Below are 22,416 nucleotides of genomic sequence, written 5' to 3'. Positions count from 1 at the left end.
AGAGTATGTGGCTCCAAGAAGCGCTATTGTGGACTTTATCCACTTTTTACCTATGCGCAACATAATAGGGTGCCGTACATCAGATACAACAATGTAGCATCAATGAGTTGGACAGGAAGACACATACGTATGTTAGCAACATTAGCACAGCTAGTCTTTTTAAAAACGTAATTAGTATTGTAGTTTTTAGAAGGAAAAGTATACATAGACTTGAAAGACAATATATAGGTATCTAAACTTAAGACAAGTTTAAAAAAATATGATTGGATTTTGTATAAGAATAAAGAAATAAAAATTATAGATAAATAAAAGTAATTAAAGATAGAAAAACATGCTTATGGGAGCATACATATTTTTTTACCTTTTCAGTAGGCCACTTGTGTGATGTATTGTATTGTAAGTGTATGCTTGTTCGGAGTAAACTCACACTATAACCATACTGCTTGTCTAAAAGGTGAGTCTTTACCGAAAATATATTTATCATGAAAGCTATTCTAAATAAAATATCCACTTCAACCGTCTTTATAGCATAGCTATGTTAGCTAGAGTGGTAACATTACATTCATATTTAACAACAACGCCAGTTTAGCCAATTTGCTGAAAAAAGGGGAAAAAGATGTAAAACATTAAGCTCCTCCTTTCATCATTATTTAATGACATTAAGTCAATTTAGCATAAAGAGAGACCTTTTGTGTACTCTTTAAATATTAACCACAGTATTACTCACACTAAAAATCCAGTTGTATGCTGTGCATTGTAAAAAAAAATGATGATGTGTATGTGTGTGTATGCAGGGTGTTCGGTTTCCCTGTCCACTACACCGACGTGTCCAACATGAGTCGTCTGGCCAGGCAAAGGCTGTTGGGGCGTTCCTGGAGTGTACCCGTCATCAGACACCTCTTTGCCCCTCTAAAGGAATACTTTGCCTGCAACTAATCACACAACGACATTCTCTCTCTTTCCCAGACACACACACACACACACACACACGCACACACATTTGTGGCACACAGTTCACAGCTTGTACATGAAGGTTGGCTGACGCAGATGAAACAGATGACCAGACACACACACACACACACACACACACACACACACACTGCTAACAGCTTCATCCCTTGATTCCATTTAAACTACAGGCTAATCTTGCTCCCCAGGTGCTACCTTGCTGACTTACACACTTGCTAGTGCAGGATGTGTGTATTGTACATCTTCACACACACATACACGCACACAAACTTCCACCTCCAAAAGACCTTAAACTGATGTCTTCTGCTGTTTTTTTGCATTCGTTACAGTCTCCACATTACATACCACCACCAAAAACAAACTTTACTCACGTGTAGTGAAGTGAAGGTGCTCTACGTCAATGCATTAAGTGCAAATAACATAAATATACAAACTCACGTACACACCAGCTTCAAACCCGCGGTGCTGGCCTGTCAGCCATGGAGGCCGTTTGGTGCCACTTTCATCTTGGTGCTCTTTCAGAGGCTTTAGGGTCGCAAATGTTTTGTTTTCCCTTGTCGCCGTTCCGTGTCCCTAACAGAGTTCAGCCAAATACTCACCAAGCGGGCGCAGCTTGCAATGAGGTTGCTTGACTGCCGTGAGAGAAGGATTACAAAGACAATTTAGCTATAAAAAAATCTCAGTGGATGAGTTAAACATCAGTGGAGTGGGTCCAAAGCAATGAATGAGCAAAATGTACGTTCACTTTGTGCTGGATAGTGGCAGAGTCTCCAAGTATAGTGTGGTTGAGCTTTTAAGTACTTTTAGTAGGATTTCAAACAAAAAGTGATGCACTGTGTTACTTGAAACTTACTTTTTTTTTTTTTTTTAAAGAATATTCCAAAAACTGTACGCCCTTGTATTATACTCTATATTTATGACTATAAAATGATGGGAAAAAAATAGCATTTGTGTAGCAAAACAGCATTTCCAGCACTACTGAACAACAACTTGAACATGCCAGTGCTAAGCTTTTTATGAAACGTCCTACTAAATGCTTCTGAGTAGCCATTATGTAATTGTTAACCATTGTGTCAGGTTTGTAGAATGGTAACATGGAGTGCAAAACTTAACCGCGGCCAGCAGAGGCGCTGTTGCCTCAGTGCTACAGCACTAAATAAACTCCTTGTGTCAGCAATAACAGGAATTCATAATGTTGAGCGATCGAGATCCCATTAAAATGAATATTTATAAAATAATGTAGTACTTAAATAGGATATTGTACTAAATTTCCATACAATAAGTACAATAAAAAACAATAATGCATTATAATAAAGTAATTATATAATATTTATGTCATAAGATGAGCCTAACTTGATTCAATATTACAAATGTACTGTCATTCCTTGATGCTATGCAACAATCTACAAGAACACTGCTGTCGATTATATTGTCTGTTGTTATTCTTCTTCTTTTCGTGTCTTTGAAGCATGTGGTTACATGACAGTTTCCCATTTCTTTACACAGTCTTTTGCATTGTTGTTGAACTCTGCGAGATCTTTTAAGCTGCACTGGTTGAGTAGCAGAGGACAGACAAGGCAGTGCTGCATCGTGTGGTCCTCTTCTCCGCATTCGCAGGTGGTTGGGCCGGTTTTGTAGCCCCATCTGGCCATAGCAGCTTTTGATCGCCCTGTTCCTGTTCTCAGGCGGTTTAGTGTCTTCCACTGGACCCATGGTGTTTCTGACCCAGGGGGCAGATCTTCAAAAGGGGGGATTCCCATGTCAATAGGAGGGGGGTCTTTCTCTAATTTTTGTGTCCATAGCTGGAGTCTGGTTTCTTCCCAAGATGTTGTTAGGGGCTGGACATTGCTGAGGAAGCTTCTCCTTGACTTCAGACGTTGGGCTGAGGGTTTACGTCCATAGAGGAGGTGGCGTTCATCACTGGTAGCTTTTGTGAACTCTACTCGGCTGGCAACTTCCCGTCTCACGTCTGCAGGGGCGATACCAGCGAGGAAATGTAGGTTGTTCAGGTTGGTAGGCTTCAAGCAACCAGTGATCAAGTGGCAGGTGTTGTTCAGTGCTGGGTCGAGTTTTTGGCATGGGTTGATCTCTCCCAGACAGGACATGCATACTCCGCCGAGGAATAGCACAGGGCCAAAGCAGTACATCTTAGTGTGTGTGCTGTGGCTCCCCATTTGGAATTTGTCAGTTTCTGTAAGATGTTGTTTCGGGAGCTGACTTTCAGTTTGGTGTTTTTGATGTGTTCCTTGAAGGAGAGTGTGCGGTCCAGGGTTACGCCAAGGTAGACAGGGTTGGTACAATTCTCAAGTGGTGTTCCAGACCATTTGATGTTAAGAGGTCTGTTTGCATCCCGGTTCCTGAGATGGAACGAGCAGACTTGGGTCTTCGCAGGGTTTGCGTGTAGATGGTTTTGCTCTTCTGTTGTTATAAAGTGATCGCAATGATTTGTTCACTTGCCCAAGCGGTCAGATTGCCCAAGCGGTCAGATTAAGACTCTTATGAAATCAAACTTCTGATGTAGTTATTACGAGTGAATCTTCGGGCATTAAACTATTCGATCCAATTCATGGTGCGACGATGTGATTCAAAATCTATTTTCGAGTCAAAACAATTCTTGCAATATATTATTTGGGATAATACAGTATTTATATTGGAACTTTATAAACACAGGTTACAGGTTAGAAAATAACTTTCTGGTTTGCACAGAGATCGCTTAAAATGTATTTCAAAACACGTATTCTTTAAAAAAAAAAATATATATATATGTATATTACCTTTAGTATCCATTTTTGAAAATTATGAATCTATTTAGAATCAGAATGATTTGGATGGGAATCGATTTTTTTGTGCACCCCTAGTAGTTATTCAGTAACGTAACATGTACATTATATCCACTATATTTTATTTATAGATATAGGCAAGACTTTCCAACTTTACAGTTTGTAACAATCCTGCAGCCTGCGTGTACAGTATGTCTTATCGCTATAGAAACAAAGTATTGTCTATAGATATACTGTAGGTGTAAGCATAGTAGTAATTAGTACAAACAAGTGGTGTGGCAAAGCCAAAAAATATCTTTAAGTCTGATTTTATTTTGTATATGTTTTAAAAAAAATTAGCTATAAACATTGAATTCAATGTAAAAAAATAAATAATTATGTTGTTGGAATTGACAACCTTGTGTTAATCAGTTCCCCAAACCATTGCATTTGCTATCGGTGTTGGTGATATCAATTTTATATATATATATATATATATATATATATATATATATATATATATATATATATATATATTGAATAATACAATTTGTGCAAATCTACTACCATGAAATGCAGATTCTTTTTTCATGGTTTTCTGAAAAATAAAGACTACTCAGTGAAGTTTAACTCATCCAACAAGATTTTTTAAGTGTTTTAAGACATAATTAAGGGTCCCGTATTATGCTACAGTCATAATTGTGTATTTGAAATGTGTCGGTCAAAACCTTAAATGCTGACATATTAAAGAAAAATGTGCTCTTAGTAAGCCCGACTGGGAACATGCCTTTTTGCGTCTGAAGCTTTTATGCTAATGAGCAAGAAGAGTTATTAGGTATTCAACACACTTTTTTTACAGACGCCACATATCAGATATGTCATTTAAGTAATGGGTCAAATGATACTGAAGCATCAATGCCCTGTGATGCTGTGTCCCTCAAACGCACTGTGTGTGTCCCTTTAAGAAAAAAAACGTGACAGAGGCAACCGCGCCAAACTTTGTTTATCGGGAAGCGCATTTTTCGGCTCTAAATGGAGTTGGAAGATTGACGTGCCATCGTTAATCTAAATGGAACTGAGTAAAATAAAACATTTTAAAGTCTTATAAATAAGGAAAATATTCTTGTTTTTCTGTTTACTATTTGGCTTATTGACCAGAGTTGCGTGTTCCATGTTCCTTTCTGCGTGACTATAAAATGTAGTGACTTTTTTTAGTCCAGTAGATGGTGAATCAACATTAGGAAACCAAAACAGAGTATCAGTATGGGGTCAATACAGCTAGTGAGTGTGTCATACACTCACCGATGCGTCATTCGCCCATCACTATGTAATATTGACGAGTGGGGGAGGACATGAACGGTAGTGACGCTGGCATAGCTAAATGCATTACAGCAGGGCTTTTCAACTAGACGGTGCTGGGGCCAAATCCGGCCCGGGAATGACATCATCTCGGCCCTAAGTTGAGTTCAATATTTGGGAGGCAAAAACTTTTGCAGCAAATTTCTGAAAACACTAGAGTGTTTCCGTTGTATAGAGGAACTTGGGCCACTGGACCACTGTAAACACATTGCTAGCAAAAATAGAACACGGGGGTCCAAACTTGTGATTTACATAACTGAGGCGTTCCTCAAGGCACCACTTTAAGTCCTCTCCTTTTTGGCATTTACTTTTCATACCGGGATTTTTATAACTAACTACTTCAGATGCAGTCGGTAGGCATTTGTTCAACTTCTTTAGTTATACTAGTGGGGTTCCTCAAAGTTCCATTTTAGGTCCTCTTTTTTTCATCATTCGGGCTATTCGACTGGTGTCTCGCGAGTTCAGTTCAGAAAACTTGTGAGAGACTTGCGTGTTTTCGGAAGATCGTTTAAAAATAGCAGAGCGCTCCTGTAACTGAGAGAATAGATAGAGGGTAAAATCAAATGTCTACTGTAAAGGACGCTGGTCCTACAGATTATCCAAAGTGTGAAGCTTAGCCCCCAAAACTATTTAGTTGAATAACCCTGCACTATAGTAACATTTTAACAAAATAGCATGCTATTCGCATAGGAAAAACAAATGTTTAAAACATACAGATGGTTGACGTTATTTTAAGATGTGTAGTGAAGCCTTTTTTGCTGTTCCTCCGTGAATTGGATGAATATTTTGCTGTTCATAAACGGGCTGCGGGGGGGACACGTTACTGTAGAAGCGCATAATAGGGGACCTTTAATGTTCATGTCAATCAGTTTAGAGGGAGACGACTGAAGGAAAACAGCCTCTCTGGTGCCTCAGCCTCTTGTGCTGTTGGCCCACAAAAGGAACAACAGCTCAACTCTCTTGCTTGACATAGCGGGGGTACAAAATGTTGTGTAGTTCTATCAAAAGACCTAGTCTCTGTCGACACTAGGCTGGCTTTCCGCTTCCTATGACCGAAAGCTCTTCTACTGTACCATCTTTATTCCGGTACTCAGTAAGGACTGCCTTGTCAGCCCTTCTAGAACATAGAAGACAATAAAACAGGGAACGTTTTATCCTTTAGTCTGGTGCTTTTTGGTCCTCAGTTGACCACGTCTTTTCCATAGAAAGCCTTCCAATCCTCTGACCTTCCTCAGATACCAGCTAACCACTGGACACAAACACACACACAGTCGACACACAAACTCTTAACAATAAGCCAGCAGTTTTTTTTCTGTTGTTTTTCCTCTGTCATGTTTACTCTCCGTTTATACAACCAAACTTCAGGTGCTTTTTTCAACCAACCTCCAGGTGCTCCCCCCCCCCCCCCCCCCCCAACTCTGCTCTTTATTACAGTGCTCTTGCAGGTTACGTAAACACATACACACACACACACACACACACACAGTTGCTGAAAACACATTTGACGCGGTGCTGACTATTACAAATGCACACGTTGCATAGTCACTGTGTTACGGCAGGACACCTGTCGCCACCTTCCATGGCATTGCTGGGTGTGACATCATCACCTTGGTGCTCCCTGTCGCCTCCCCTCCCTTCTCCCCTCAGATACTGCATGTCAGTCTGTCAGTGTAATCTCATGTTAGACTAGTGAGTAATGATGATGATAATAATGGTAGTATTAATAACAATAATAATCCGTTATTGTGTGTGTGTGTGTGTGTGTGTGTGTGTGTGTGTGTGTGTGTGTGTGTGTGTGCTGTTCCAGGTCGGTGCTCAGTTAAGCCAGCCTAGAAGGATGAAAAGCTAGAGACTGCAGATATTACAGTTAGTTGTAGTGACGTTGTCTTGTCTACGCTAGGACGTCAGGAGGTAAGAGACGCTCTCAAACAAGAAATGTGTTGATCATATTTGCAAAACAGTGGAATTGGAAACCGCAAAATATGCCTTGAAAACCTCTCAAGACTGCCAAGACTTTAGCAAATCTCGCGGAAGTTCAGCAAACAGTGCGAGTCTTCAGCGTATTTGATCTCAGTGAGTATATAAATCGCCCCACCCCCACTCTCTGACTATAAATAGTATCATTTGTCTATACAATTGTTAAGTACACCTCTGCATAACATTGTATCCTCGTTAATGTTAAACAAAACAAAAAAATGAAATAAATATCAATCAACTTTCAACAAAGAATACTTTTATCAACATTGTCTTTAGTCTGTAACAGAAAAGAATTAAAGTGCATCAATTTGCCTGAAAAAAAAAAAGTAAATCCTTAATTAAACTATGAAAATGTATTGAACGACTTAAACCATTTGATAATGATCTAATTATATATAAATATAAAAATAAATATTAATAGATTTAAATTGATCGGCAACATTAACTCAGAAGCACAATTTATAACACATTTTAACCTACAAAACAAAACTGAATAAAACAATTGGTGCTGTTTTTTGTTTTTTTGTATGAACATGAGGAAGTCAGGGTGAATGGCGACAATGAGCACGTTTTGTAGTGCACAGCTTTTCGAAGTGGGTTTGAAGCATGATGCTGATAAAGCATGTTACCTCGGGTTAAACGCGCACCCCATGGGCCCGCCCCGCTATTTGAGAAGAACTGAAGTAACCCAAAGAACTTAAACTTACTGTATAACTTCAGCAGGGTGATAAACATAGACCAGCGGTCGGCCGTCTTTAGTATCAAAAGAGCCATTTTTCCCACCAAAGAAAAATTATTTGCAGCCGAAGAACACAACACAAACTTTTACGTTTGAATATTTTCTAAATTTTACAGGCAAATCTGCCCACGCGAAATCAAAGTCTTTATTTCCTTCCAAGACTTTTCCCCCCTTTGCTCATCCAGTCGCCAGTGAGGACACAGTCACAGCTTTACAGACAACGCAACTATTTTCAAAAATGCACATTTCTCTAAAGGGAGCCACAACAAGGAAGTTGAAGCGACACATTTTTCACATATATGATGACTTGGAGCATGAACAAGTAGATAGCCAAGCATAGACCACATGATCGATTATTACAAGTACAGTAGTAGCTCAACATCTGACCTTAATTGGTTCTAGGACGGAGCTTTTAGCTCAGAACACTTGTATCTCAAATCAACATCTCTAACTGAAAGGAATTGAAATCAATTTACCGTAAATGGTCCTTGGCCCCCCTCAAAACAGCACCATTTTAACATGAAACATGCCCTTTAAAAAGAAAAACTAACTTTTAAATAAGAACTATTGTAATAAAACAATACAATAGAATGTACTATTAACAACTACAGTAGTTGTAACGTGGACCCCGACTTAAACACGTTGAAAAACTTATTTGGGTGTTACCATTTAGTGGTCAATTGTACGGAATATGTACTGTACTTTGCAATCTACTAATAAAAGTTTCAAAAGTATGGAGTTTTGTAATAATAATGTACAGCATTTACCTTGAAGAGTGGACTTCTTCGGTATTAAGTTAAAAAGTTAAAGTACCATTGATCGTCACACACACACTATGTGTGGTGAAATTTGTCCTTTGCATTTGACCCATCCCCTTGTTCACCACTTGGGAGGTGAGGGGAGCAGTGCGCAGCAGCGGTGGCTGCGCCCGGGTATATTTTTTGGCGATTTAACCCCCAATTCCAACCCTTGATGCTGAGTGCCAAGCAGGGAGGTAATGGGTCCCGTTTTTAGTCTTTGGTATGACTCGGCTGGGGATTGAACTCACGACTTACCGATCTCAGGGCGCACACTCTAACCACAAGGCCACTGAGCAGGTTTGAACTGTATCTCCTTCCGGCTGCTTCTTCGTCAAACACACCATTAGCAGCCTCTCCATATTTTCATTGATAAGTGTCCGCCATTTAGATGTTATTTTTACATCCCTGGCTGGCATTAGACCCGTTATGATTCAGTATGGCGCAGACGTGCAGTCGAACACTCAGATTGGTCTTGTTTTTGATGATTTTTTATTTTTATTTAATGACTATCATCCACTTCTTCTTCTCAGCACTGTTTTTCACATTCACTTTCTTCCTCCCCATGGTTGGAAAACCAAGTTATGTCCATCTCTAGCTGTAAGCTAATGACTAAGACCGGATGATTTGGTCAGATCTTACAGGATTCCCTGTGGCATTTGGTACACCAACTAATGGAAGTGATCCTTTCAACTCAGGTTTTTGCTTGCAACTTAAAGCATAACATTTAGCCAAGAGACAACTCTTATCGCAAAACACTCTTAAATTGAGGTACCACTGAATATTGCGCAAAACAGCAGCAGCACAACCAATGTTGTCATAGCGGTAAGGAGCAACCTGCAAGTCAAACACTAGTGCCAGGCGGAAAACGGCAGCTCAGGCTGAAGTCCACACGCTCTGGGGCTGACCAATCAGCAGTCAGATGCGAGATAAGAGCAAGTTGACAAATACATGACAAATATAAAATAGAACAAGAGTACCGTATTTTTTCGGACTATAAGTTGCAGTTTTTTCATAGTTTGGCCGGATGTGCGACTTATACTCAGGAGCGACTTATGTGTGAAATTATTACCACATTACGGTAAAATATCAAATAATATCATTCACGTAAGAGACTAGACGTATAAGATTTCATGGGATTTAGCGATTAGGAGTGACAGATTGTTTGGTAAACGTATAGCATGTTCTATATGTTATAGTTATTTGACTGACTCTTACCATAATATGTTACGTTAACATACCAGGCACGTTCTCAGTTGGTTATTTATGCCTCATATACACTTATACATATACATATACACTTATTCAGCCTGTTGTTCACTATTCTTTATTTATTTTAAATTGCCTTTCAAGTGTCTATTCTTGGTGTTGGGTTTTATCAAATAAATTTCCCCAAAAAATGCGACTTATACTCCAATGCGACTTATATATGTTTTTTTCCTTCTTTATTATGCATTTTTGGCAGGTGCGACTTATACTCCGGAGCGACTTATACTCCGAAAAATACGGTAGTCTCGAGCTCCACTCAAAGGTAGTTTATGTTGCATTTGAAGACTAATTCCCAATACAATCTTGAAAAAAACAAACAAAGTTTTTCAATTCATTCTGTTAATTTTGTTATTTCGTACAAAAAAAATCATTATTGAACAAAGTTTTTCCCATTCATATTATTCCAAAACTTGCATCAAATCCCTTCAAACCCTCTTTTTAAATCCAAACTTCGTCCCTGGTAACTCGCATGAGGTTCGCACATTTTGGTGTGTAGTAATTGTGCTTTTCTTGACGGACTACATTCCTTTTAGCGGCAGCTGTAATTTAGTTGAAGGTGTTTAAGGTAAATATGCTTCCTGGTCAATATGTGTCATGAAATATTTCGTGTGAATCATGTTTTTAGGTAAACTTTCGTTGCAAAAACTCTGGCAGCCATGTTTGTAACCATAGTAGCACACAACTATTTTTATTGCTACTTTATCTATAACAAAGTACATTACTCAAGGCTTTTTTTATAGATTGCAAAATATGATATTTGTATAGTGAATTGCTTTTAAATTAATGCCATACTTTCATCGTTTAGGGGTGAAACTATTGCAGGACTTTTAACCACTCAACAATTGTGTGATCACGGTTGTTTTCAGCAACCAAGTGGTGTGACGTCAACACCTTTCTGTTTGAGAGTGCAACAAGACAAAAAGCCAGGGGAAGCTGAGGGCGCTCGTTTTAAGACATTGAAGACAGTTTAAGGCCGAGTGATGCGCAATTTTCAACACTGATATCAAGAAATACTGTTGTTCACACGCAAACAAACACTGCACAGACACATCACACAAACACAACACCTCCTGACAACAACAACAACAATAACAACGCTGTGGCGCATTCACGCACTCATCTCAAGGACTACATGAAAGAAGATGAGCGTTTAGGAAAAGAGGAACTGCTGGTGTTTCAAAAAGGTGCTAAAATTGTTTTATGAAAAGAAGAAAAAAAATCATCTAGGAGTATAAATCAAGTTTGTCTTTACAATGACTGTATTTAAGTTTGTTGTAGTAATGAAGAGGCACTATTATTATTTTACTCTTGTATGGATATTAACTAATTAAAAGGCATTTTAACTTTGTACTTGAACAATGTAAGAAAAAAACGTGAATAAAAAAAAGACTGTTTCTTGTGATTTAGTGCGTTGATCGTCTGTGTTTTTTATTTTATTTTTATTTTTAGCCACATTGTCAGATTTAAGACAAAAAATAACACACTTGAGGTCCTCAGGACAAAAATATCTGTTTCCCAAAAAACTGATTATTTTATCATTTATTTTAAGTGTATATTTAGGATTTTAACCATTTTCCCCTGTTTTTCTCTTCTTTTTTTTTTTGCCATTTTAACACATACACTGTTCCAAACAATGAGAAACAGGTTTGATATTTTCAGTAGCAAGGCACCCTTTTATGGACTATTTAAACAATTATTAAAATGTGTCATTAAATGTTTAATATAATTGTAAATTGTTTTATTAAAACAATTATTTCAATATAGTATTATTTGATATTTACATTCATTATTGATTTTGTTATTTCATGATTTAGTTAAATCTTTCTCTGTTTAATTATTTCATGAACCTGTGCGTCAGCACTTCATGAATTTATTTAAATTTTATTTCATAACACATTTATGTATTTATTTCCAATTCTTATTAATTAATGAAACATTTAGTAAATACTAAGATGTATTTATTTGTCTAATTTTGTCCCATTTAACCCTTCATATAATAAATAGTAAAATGCATGAAATGCTGCTGCATGCTTTGAATGGGGGAAAGTAGCGCCAGCTACTGGACAAATAGCCAGTTGTCCAAAATCATTTTTTGTGTAGCCATCCATCCATCCATTTTCTACATCTTGTCCCTTTCGGGGTCGCGGGGGGTCGCTGGAGCCTATTTCAGCTGCATTTTCATTTTATATTTAACCTCTTAAGGCCCAAGCTGTTTGTTTACTAGCTTTTTTTTAATTTTTTTTAATTTGCTATTTGGGCTTATTGGATCCTAATTAGAATAAAAACTACAAATCATCTTTTGATATGATGTGCTCAGTCCATAAGTACACAAACGTGTACTTCATTTTTATTTTTACACTTTTTTTTGCCAAATTCCATTGTATGTTATACTCTTCTGACACCACCAGATAGCAGTATAAGTGTCCATATAAGCGGCAAAAGACCCCAATTCAGTAGTGTACACAATTTTTGTGAATTTTGTTAAGTATGCGGACGACACGACAGTAGTGGGCCTCATCCGTGACAACAACGACATGGACTATAGGGAAGAGGTGAAACATCTGGTTGACTGGTGCAGAACTAACAACCTGGTCCTGAATGTCAACAAGACCAAAGAGATCATCGTTGACTTCAGGAAGCTCCAGTCCAGCCACGCTCCACTCTCCATCGACGGCACAGCGGTGGAGATAGTAAGCAGCACCAAGTTCCTGTAACTGACAATATAACCTGGTCCCTACACACCGGAGCTCTTGTAAAAAGAGCTCAGCAGCGAATGCACTTTTTTCGTCGGATGAAAAGAGCACAGCTCCTTCCCCCCATTCTCACCACATTCTACAGAGGCACTATAGACAGCCTGCTGACCAACAGCATATCTGTCTAGACTGGAGCCTGCAATTCCTCAGACTGGAAGTCTCTCCAGAAAGTGGTGAGGACGGCGGAAAAGATCACCAGGACTCCTCTTCCTCCTATCCAGGAGATTGTAAAAAGCCGCTGCCTGACCAGGGCTCAGAAAATCTGCAAAGACTCCTCCCACCCCCACCAAGGACTGTTTTCACTGCTGGACTCTAGAAAGAGGTTCCGCAGCCTCCGAAGCAGAACCTCCAGGTTCTGTAACAGCTTCTTCCCTCAGGCCGTAAGACTCTTGAACACATCATAATTAAATTATCCCCTCAACTCCCCCCAAAATGGATTAACTCGCTGGACTAAAAAAGACAATATAACATACATCCATAAACGTGGACGCATGTGGAAAAGTGCAATATATTTATCTGTACAGTAACCTATTTATTTATTTATATATGCACCTTATTGCTTTTTTTTAATCCTGCACTACCATGAGCTTATGTAACGACATTTCGTCCTTATCTGTGCTCTAAAGTTCAAATTTGAATGACAATAAAAAGGAAGTCTAAGTCTAATTTTGGAAATAAGAGCTAAAAGGTGTTGTCCACGCATGTGGCCACTTAGGCCTTTAAGGCACAAAGTAAAAACACAATTTAATGGTACAACATGTCCCCAGTTAATTAAACACATTAACAAGACTTTTAGAAGGGGTAAGTTCCGCTAAATCGATTATGAGTTGTTACATTCGTGGATATTGGAAATTACAATTTTATGTGATTTATTTGCTTATTATCTGGTTGTAACTGTCATTTTGCGTCGGCTGGTGTTTAGGGTAACGGAAGAATCTACATGAAGTGTAATTATATTTGCAACTACCTATTAAAGCTCCACTGTTTCGCCCTGAACGCTCTAAATATGATTTCAAACGAACAGTCACTGTCATATATCCGACAGCATTTGAACGCACGCATGCCTCTGGAGACAAGAGACACGCCCCTGTCGACTGACACATCACGTTCCCCATTGGTCTATTTTTACCGTTAATGTGTAGATTTGACGGCTTCCCATTGGCTGCTGCTCGGCCGTCTGAAGGCAGCATCTGTGACTCGCGTTGTGCCAGCTGTCTGCCCGCTCGCGCACACCGCAAAGATCAAGCACCGACGAGAGGGTTAGAGAAACGGTAGGAAGCCATTTTTTTTAAAACATCTTTAAAATGAACATGTGGGACTTCCATGGTCATTTAGTCGTCGTTCAAATGAAGTGTGTGAAAACCACCTGTCGTATTGATTTGTTCGTTCGTTACTGTACGTTCATGGTGTAGCTAGTTTACCGTTTAAGGGGCTGGCTAACGTCAATTATTAGCCACCGAATAAAACACCCCGAAAATGAATAGCCTGGTTCATTTACGAACTAAGACAATGACGTGTCGAAAAGGATTTAAATACCTGTCGCCATTGGTGTTCACGGTGAAAAAAAAATGTGTGTGTGCGTGCCATCACTGCAATATAGACCTTCGTTGCTTTCTTTATGTAAGATTCCCTCATGCCATATTGTCATTTACACCTGATGTACTATTACATGTGCAATTAAATGCCATGCATACTAAGCAGCCTTATGGTCACTGTTCAATAGTCAATTATCAAAAGGGACGCCCTTTGTGCATTATGTGACCGAACAAATGATCTGAGTAATGATTCTTTTTTTTTTTTTGATAAAGGAATGTGCTGGTAAAAATGTGTGCATTGATACTGTTTGTATACATTGATGTGCATTGACGTCTATGTTGGCGATGCAAGGGGTCTCATCTCGAACAAATGGGTGTGCACCTGCACTATTTTCATTATATGGATTAACATCTTGGAACACTTTGTCATTACAGTAATCCCTTGTTTATCGCGGTTAATTGGCTCCAAACATCCATCCATCCATCCATTTTCTGACCACGGTAAAAATAATTTCATAGCTAGAGTACGCCATCTATCCATCCATCTTCTTCCGCTTCTCCGAGGTCGGGTCGCGGGGGCAGCAGCCTAAGCAGGGAAGCACAGACTTTCCTCTCCCCAGCCACTTCGTCCAGCTCTTCCCGGGGGGATCCCGAGGCATTCCCAGGCCAGCCGGGAGACATAGTCTTCCCAACGTGTCCTGCGTCTTCCCCGTGGCCTCCTACCGGTTGGACGTGCCCTAAACACCTCCCTTGGGAGGCGTTCGGGTGGCATCCTGACCAGATGCCCGAACCACCTCATCTGGCTCCTCCCGATGTGGAGGAGCAGCGGCTTTACTTTGAGCTCCTCCCGGATGGCAGAGCTTCTCACCCTATCTCTAAGGGAGAGCCCCGCCACCCGGCGGAGGAAACTCATTTCGGCCGCCTGTACACGTGATCTTGTCCTTTCGGTCATAACCCAAAGCTCATGACCATAGGTGAGGATGGGAACGTATATCGTCCGGTAAATTGAGAGCTTTGCCTTCCGGCTCAGCTCCTTCTTCACCACAACGGATCGATACAGCGTCCGTCATCTTCAGTAATGCGGACGCTGTAGCGATCTCCTGGATAAGAGATAGCGATTAATGCCCTAATTATCAGCTATCGATTAGCCTGCTTTTTGTCAGCTGGCGATAAGCGCTGTAGTTGCCATCTAACAATAAGCATGCCAGTTGTCAGCTAGCGATTAGTGCCCTAGCTACGAGCTATCGATTTGCATGGTAGTTGTCAGGTAGGCATTAGCGCTCAAGTTGTCAGCTAGCGATTAGTGCGCTAGTTGTGAGCTAGCAATTGGCATGTCAGTTACCAGCTTGCTATTAGCACCGTAATTGTCAGCTAGAATTTAGCGCTCTAGATGTCAGCTAGAATTTAGCGCTCTAGATGTCAGCTAGCAATTAATGCCGTAGTTGTCATCTCACAAATAATGCCTTAGTTGTCAGTTTAGCGATTGGCACGCTACCTGTCAGCTGGCCATTTGTATGTTTTTTGTCAGCTGGCGATTGGCATGTTAGATGCCAGCCAGCGATTAGAGCGCTAGTTGTCGGTTAGTGATTTGCGCTCTGGATGTCAGCTAGCAAATAATGCTCTAGTTGTCAGTTAGCAATTATCACACTGGTTGTCAGCTAGCGATTAGAGAGCAAGTTGTCAACTAACAATCAGCGTGCTAGTTGTCAGCTGTTATGTGTTGTTAGCCGTTAGTTGTCATGGCTGCAAGCTAGTGATTTGCGCATTAGTTGTCAGGTAGCAATTAGTGCTTAAGTTGCCAGCTAGCGATTGGCACGTTAGTTGTCAGCTAGCAATTAGCACACAAGTTGTCAGCTAGCGATTGGCATGTTAGTTGCCAGCCAGCGATTAGAGGGCTAGTCGTCAGGTAGTGATGTGCGCCCGTGTTATCAGCTTGCGATTAATGCCGTTGTTGTCAGGTAGCAATTGGTGCGCTAGTTGGCAGCTAGCAATTAGCACTCTAGTTGGCAGCTAGTGATTAGCACTGTTGGTCTTCACTAGCGATTAATGCCTTAATTATCATCTAGCGATTAGCCTGCTTTTTTTAGCTGGCGATTAGCGCTGTAGTTGCCAGCTAACAATAAGCGTGCCAGTTGTCAGCTAGCAATTAGTGCCCTAGCTACGAGCTATCGATTTGCACGGTAGTTGTCAGGTAGGCATTAGCGCTCAAGTTGTCAGCTAGCGATTAGTGCACTAGTTGTGAGCTAGCGATTGGCATGTCAGTTACCAGCTCGCTATTAGCACCGTAATTGTCAGCTAGAATTTAGCGCTCTAGATGTCAGCTAGCGATTAATGCCGTAGTTGTCATCTCGCAAATAATGCCTTAGTTGTCAGTTTAGCGATTGGCACGCTACCTGTCAGCTAGCCATTAGTATGTTATTTGTCAGCTGGCGATTGGCATGTTAGATGCCAGCCAGCGATTAGAGCGCTATTTGTCGGTTAATGATGTGCACTCTAGATGTCAGCTAGCAAATAATGCTCTAGTTGTCAGCTAGCGATTATCACACTGGTTGTCAGCTAGCGATTAGAGAGCAAGTTGTCAGCTAACAATCAGCGTGCTAGTTGTCAGCTGTTATTTGTCGTTAGCCGTTAGTTGTCATTGCTGCAAGCTAGTGATTTGCGCATTAGTTGTCAGGTAGCAATTAGTGCTTAAGTTGCCAGCTAGCGATTGGCACGTTAGTTGTCAGCTAGCAATTAGCACACAAGTTGTCAGCTAGCGATTGGCATGTTAGTTGCCAGCCAGCGATTAGAGGGCTAGTCGTCAGGTAGTGATGTACGCCCGTGTTATCAGCTTGCGATTAATGCCGTTGTTGTCAGGTAGCAATTGGTGCGCTAGTTGGCAGCTAGCAATTAGCACTCTAGTTGGCAGCTAGTGATTAGCACTGTTGGTCTTCACTAGCGATTAATGCCTTAATTATTAGCTAGCGATTAGCCTGCTTTTTTCAGCTGGCGATTAGCGCTGTAGTTGCCAGCTAACAATAAGCGTGCCAGTTGTCAGCTAGCAATTAGTGCCCTAGCTACGAGCTATCGATTTGCACGGTAGTTTTTAGGTAGGCATTAGCGCTCAAGTTGTCAGCTAGCGATTAGTGCACTAGTTGTGAGCTAGCGATTGGCATGTCAGTTACCAGCTCGCTATTAGCACCGTAATTGTCAGCTAGAATTTAGCGCTCTAGATGTCAGCTAGCGATTAATGCCCTAGTTGTCATCTCGCAAATAATGCCTTAGTTGTCAGTTTAGCGATTGGCACGCTACCTGTCAGCTAGCCATTAGTATGTTATTTGTCAGCTGGCGATTGGCATGTTAGATGCCAGCCAGCGATTAGAGCGCTAGTTGTCGGTTAGTGATGTGCAGTCTGGATGTCAGCTAGCAAATAATGCTCTAGTTGTCAGCTAGCGATTATCACACTGGTTGTCAGCTAGCGATTAGAGAGCAAGTTGTCAGCTAACAATCAGCGTGCTAGTTGTCAGCTGTTATTTGTCGTTAGCCGTTAGTTGTCATTGCTGCAAGCTAGTGATTTGCGCATTAGTTGTCAGGTAGCAATTAGTGCTTAAGTTGCCAGCTAGCGATTGGCACGTTAGTTGTCAGCTAGCAATTAGCACACAAGTTGTCAGCTAGCGATTGGCATGTTAGTTGCCAGCCAGCGATTAGAGGGCTAGTCGTCAGGTAGTGATGTACGCCCGTGTTATCAGCTTGCGATTAATGCCGTTGTTGTCAGGTAGCAATTGGTGCGCTAGTTGGCAGCTAGCAATTAGCACTCTAGTTGGCAGCTAGTGATTAGCACTGTTGGTCTTCACTAGCGATTAATGCCTTAATTATTAGCTAGTGATTAGCCTGCTTTTTTCAGCTGGCGATTAGCGCTGTAGTTGCCAGCTAACAATAAGCGTGCCAGTTGTCAGCTAGCAATTAGTGCCCTAGCTACGAGCTATCGATTTGCACGGTAGTTGTTAGGTAGGCATTAGCGCTCAAGTTGTCAGCTAGCGATTAGTGCACTAGTTGTGAGCTAGCGATTGGCATGTCAGTTACCAGCTCGCTATTAGCACCGTAATTGTCAGCTAGAATTTAGCGCTCTAGATGTCAGCTAGCGATTAATGCCCTAGTTGTCATCTCGCAAATAATGCCTTAGTTGTCAGTTTAGCGATTGGCACGCTACCTGTCAGCTAGCCATTAGTATGTTATTTGTCAGCTGGCGATTGGCATGTTAGATGCCAGCCAGCGATTAGAGCGCTAGTTGTCGGTTAGTGATGTGCAGTCTGGATGTCAGCTAGCAAATAATGCTCTAGTTGTCAGCTAGCGATTATCACACTGGTTGTCAGCTAGCGATTAGAGAGCAAGTTGTCAGCTAACAATCAGCGTGCTACTTGTCAGCTGTTATTTGTCGTTAGCCGTTAGTTGTCATTGCTGCAAGCTAGTGATTTGCGCATTAGTTGTCAGGTAGCAATTAATGCTTAAGTTGCCAGCTAGCGATTGGCACGTTAGTTGTCAGCTAGCAATTAGCACACAAGTTGTCAGCTAGCGATTGGCATGTTAGTTGCCAGCCAGCGATTAGAGGGCTAGTCGTCAGGTAGTGATGTGCGCCCGTGTTGTCAGCTAGCGATTAATGCCCTTGTGCGCTAGTTGTCAGCTAGCAATTAGCACTCTAGTTGGCAGCTAGTGATTAGCACTGTTGGTCTTCACTAGCAATGAATGCCCTAATTATCAGCTAGCGATTAGCACACTATTTGTCAGCTAGCGATTTGCGGTCTCGTTGCCAGCTAGTGATTAATTCCCTTGTTGTTAGCTAATGATTAACTCCCTAGTTGTCAGCTAGCTATTTGCGTGCTAGCTTTCAGCAAGTGATTAGTGTTCTAGTTGCCAGCTAGTGATAAGCACGCTAGTTGTCAGCTAGCAAATAACGTGCCGATTGACAGCTACCAATTGGCACGCTAATATCCATCTAGCGAAAAAAGCACTAGTTGACAGTTAGCTATTAGCAGCACAATACTGTTATTATTTGAATATCCTTAGTATTGCACACTAACAAGGTACAAACCCTGTTTCCATATGAGTTGGGAAATTGTGTTAGATGTAAATATAAACGGAATACAATGATTTGCAAATCCTTTTCAACCCATATTCAATTGAATGCACTACAAAGACAAGATATTTGATGTTCAAACTCATAAACTTTATTTTTTATTTTGCAAATAATAATTAACTTAGAATTTCATGGCCGCAACACGTGCCAAAGTAGTTGGGAAAGGGCATGTTCACCACTGTGTTACATTGCCTTTCCTTTTAACAACACTCAGTAAACGTTTGGGAACTGAGGAGACACATTTTTTAAGCTTCTCAGGTGGAATTCTTTCCCATTCTTGCTTGATGTACAGCTTAAGTTGTTCAACAGTCCGGGGGTCTCCATGGTGCTATTTTAGGCTTCATAATGCGCCACACATTTTCAATGGGAGACAGGTCTGGACTACAGGCAGGCCAGTCTAGTACCCGCACTCTTTTACTATGAAGCCACGTTGATGTAACACGTGGCTTGGCATTGTCTTGCTGAAATAAGCAGGGGCGTCCATGGTAACGTTGCTTGGATGGCAACATATGTTGCTTCAAAATCTGTATGTACCTTTCAGTATTAATGGCGCCTTCACAGATGTGTAAGTTACCCATGTCTTGGGCACTAATACACCCCCATACCATCACAGATGCTGGCTTTTCAACTTTGCGCCTATAACAATCCAGATGGTTCTTTTCCTCTTTGGTCCGGAGGACACGACGGCCACAGTTTCCAAAAACAATTTGAAATGTGGACTCGTCAGACCACAGAACACTTTTCCACTTTGCATCAGTCCATCTTAGATGAGCTCAGGCCCAGTGAAGCCGACGGCGTTTCTGGGTGTTGTTGATAAACGGTTTTTGCCTTGCATTGGAGAGTTTTAATTTGCACTTACAGATGTAGCGACCAACTGTAGTTACTGACAGCGGGTTTCTGAAGTGTTCCTGAGCCCATGTGGTGATATCCTTTACACACTGATGTCGCTTGTTGATGCAGTACAGCCTGAGGGATCGAAGGTCACGGGCTTAGCTGCTTACGTGCAGTGATTTCTCCAGATTCTCTGAAACCTTTGATGATATTAGGGACCGTAGATGGTGAAATCCCTAAATTCCTTGCAATAGCTGGTTGAGAAAGTTTTTTCTTAAACTGTTCAACAATTTGCTCACGCATTTGTTGGCAAAGTGGTGACCCTCGCTCCATCCTTGTTTGTGAATGACTGAGCATTTCATGGAATCTACTTTTATACCCAATCATGGCACCCAACTGTTCCCAATCCACCTGTGGGATGTTCCAAATAAGTGTTTGATGAGCATTCCTCAACTTTATCAGTATTTATTGCCACCTTTCCCAACTTTTTTGTCACGTGTTGCTGGCATCAAATTCTAAAGTTAATGATTATTTGCACAAAAAAAAATGTTTATCAGTTTGAACATCAAATATGTTGTATTTGTAGCATATTCAACTGAATATGGGTTGAAAATGATTTGCAAATCATTGTATTCCGTTTATATTTACATCTAACACAATTTCCCAACTTATATGGAAACGGGGTTTGTACATTTAGGACCATTTTAATGTAAAATACAATCATCATTTCATACACAATACATAAGTACGGAGGCCCTGCACCTTCTCTCCATCAGTTTGGGGGTCCTTGGCCTGGAGAACTTTTTAAGACCCCTGATTTAGAGGCATTCTGTTGATCCCTATTGCGCAAGATAGTGTTTATGCTTAACTAACAGGAGGAGCAATCGCATGACTGACATGACTTTAGAGTTGTAGCATGTGCAGTCGGTTTCGATGTTTTTTCTTTATTTCTGTCATGTAAAGTAGCGATTATTATTAAAAACTGGCGGGAGGAGTAATCGCATTAAGTATAAGACTAGTAGTGTGAGTGTGCCCTCAGAGGTCTCACCATACCCATGATTCATCGATTGATTATTGATTAAAAGCCAAGGCAAGTATGAAGTAGAAGGTAAAACAAATCCATTTGTTTACTGTATTGTTATGCATAAGTGTCAGTTCATGAGTACTAAATATATATGATTCTCCTTAGCAGAAGTCTTAATTCACTAGTCCTCCTGATACGTGTTAGGGCGTGTCACTCTCTGTGTCGGGGAAACCAGTGAGTGTTCCTTTCATGACTCAGCAAAATGGCAAATCTCAGAAGGCACGTTGGTTCAATGCAGACGTGTTGAACCTTAAAAAGGCTCCAGTGTACACACAGTTGTGCCTATAGACTGGAATGCATGAGCACATTTACATTTACTATAACAAATATAGTCTTACCCTGGCACTGAAACCATGACGTAGCAGTTTCAGTGCAGTATTTTTATCGCTGAGCTGGCTCCAAACTCACCTCACACGAAAAAGCAGGATGACAGACCCTAATCCTCAGACATGCCCCAATTTGTCTGTGCTTTAATAGTTTTTATTCATCCACCCGCCTCTATCAGCACACTCTTTAAACCTCACCCATGTGTGTGTGTCTGTCACGTCTATTCTTAACTCCAATGACTTGTCGTTTTTTTTTCCCGACTTTTGAAATAGCTCACATTCGCACACTGCTTCACGTGTTGAGAAGAAAATAACAAAGATATGCTTTGTCCCCGCCTGCAGCATTTAAACCCCAGATCAGAAGTCAGCAGCTGTCCACCACATTCTCACTCACTAAACACTCGCACGGACACACACTTCAGTCTGGATCTGACTAGAGTAGCTGCTGAATTGTAATGTGTTGCACTACTTGTGCCTTGCTTTCTTCAATACAACTGCCTACAGTATGACATTTACCAACAATGTTCGATTTAGCTTGTGTATTTTTTTGCAATTATATCTTTATAAGGTTAAATAAAAAGCCAATTGCCAATAAGAATGGTAAAGTTACAATTTTCAATGCCATCAAAGAACAAGGCGCAATAAGACTCCACTTTTCAAAATGTGCTAGCGCAATGCTACTTTACATTGGATTTGCAATAGGCATGCTACCCATTAGCTTAAGCAATTTTACATGGCGATGTCATCGCCTCCAAATTTGGTAATCAAATGTACAACTAAGATGCATGTTACAATCAAACAGCTGGTGTTTAATAAGTACAATACTTATAGTGTAAACACTTTGTAGGGCCCAGCAAAAGAAAACACTGGCACAGTTACCCTAATGGAAAACACTACTTCCTGAC

The 22,416-nt window shown here is 40.7% G+C and overlaps 2 protein-coding genes across 6 annotated transcripts in view; both read left to right on the top strand.

The window, feature by feature from the left end:
* The window catches only part of LOC133623807 (DNA (cytosine-5)-methyltransferase 3A-like), a 78,640-nt gene extending 74,476 nt beyond the window's left edge, over positions 1-4,164 (top strand). For 4 of the 5 annotated variants that reach the window (XM_072916271.1, XM_072916270.1, XM_061987213.2 and 1 more), the window contains one exon: positions 795-4,164. In XM_072916271.1, coding sequence (XP_072772372.1) covers positions 795-936 — 142 coding nt within the window. In that variant the 3' untranslated portion in view covers positions 937-4,164. The remainder of the gene's footprint in view (positions 1-794) is intronic. The other variant, XM_072916272.1, reaches the window with a different exon arrangement.
* A 9,635-nt stretch (positions 4,165-13,799) lies between these two features.
* Positions 13,800-22,416, top strand: part of LOC133623808 (dihydropyrimidinase-related protein 5-like) — a 41,509-nt gene continuing 32,892 nt past the window's right edge. Inside the window, exon 1 of the mRNA XM_061987214.2 lies at positions 13,800-13,893. The gene's annotated coding sequence lies outside the window, so the exon portion shown is untranslated. The remainder of the gene's footprint in view (positions 13,894-22,416) is intronic.

Source organism: Nerophis lumbriciformis, linkage group LG26, assembly GCF_033978685.3.
Source record: "Nerophis lumbriciformis linkage group LG26, RoL_Nlum_v2.1, whole genome shotgun sequence".
NCBI classification, from domain to species: Eukaryota; Metazoa; Chordata; class Actinopteri; order Syngnathiformes; family Syngnathidae; genus Nerophis; species Nerophis lumbriciformis.
This window is presented reverse-complemented; position numbering and strand designations above follow the sequence as displayed.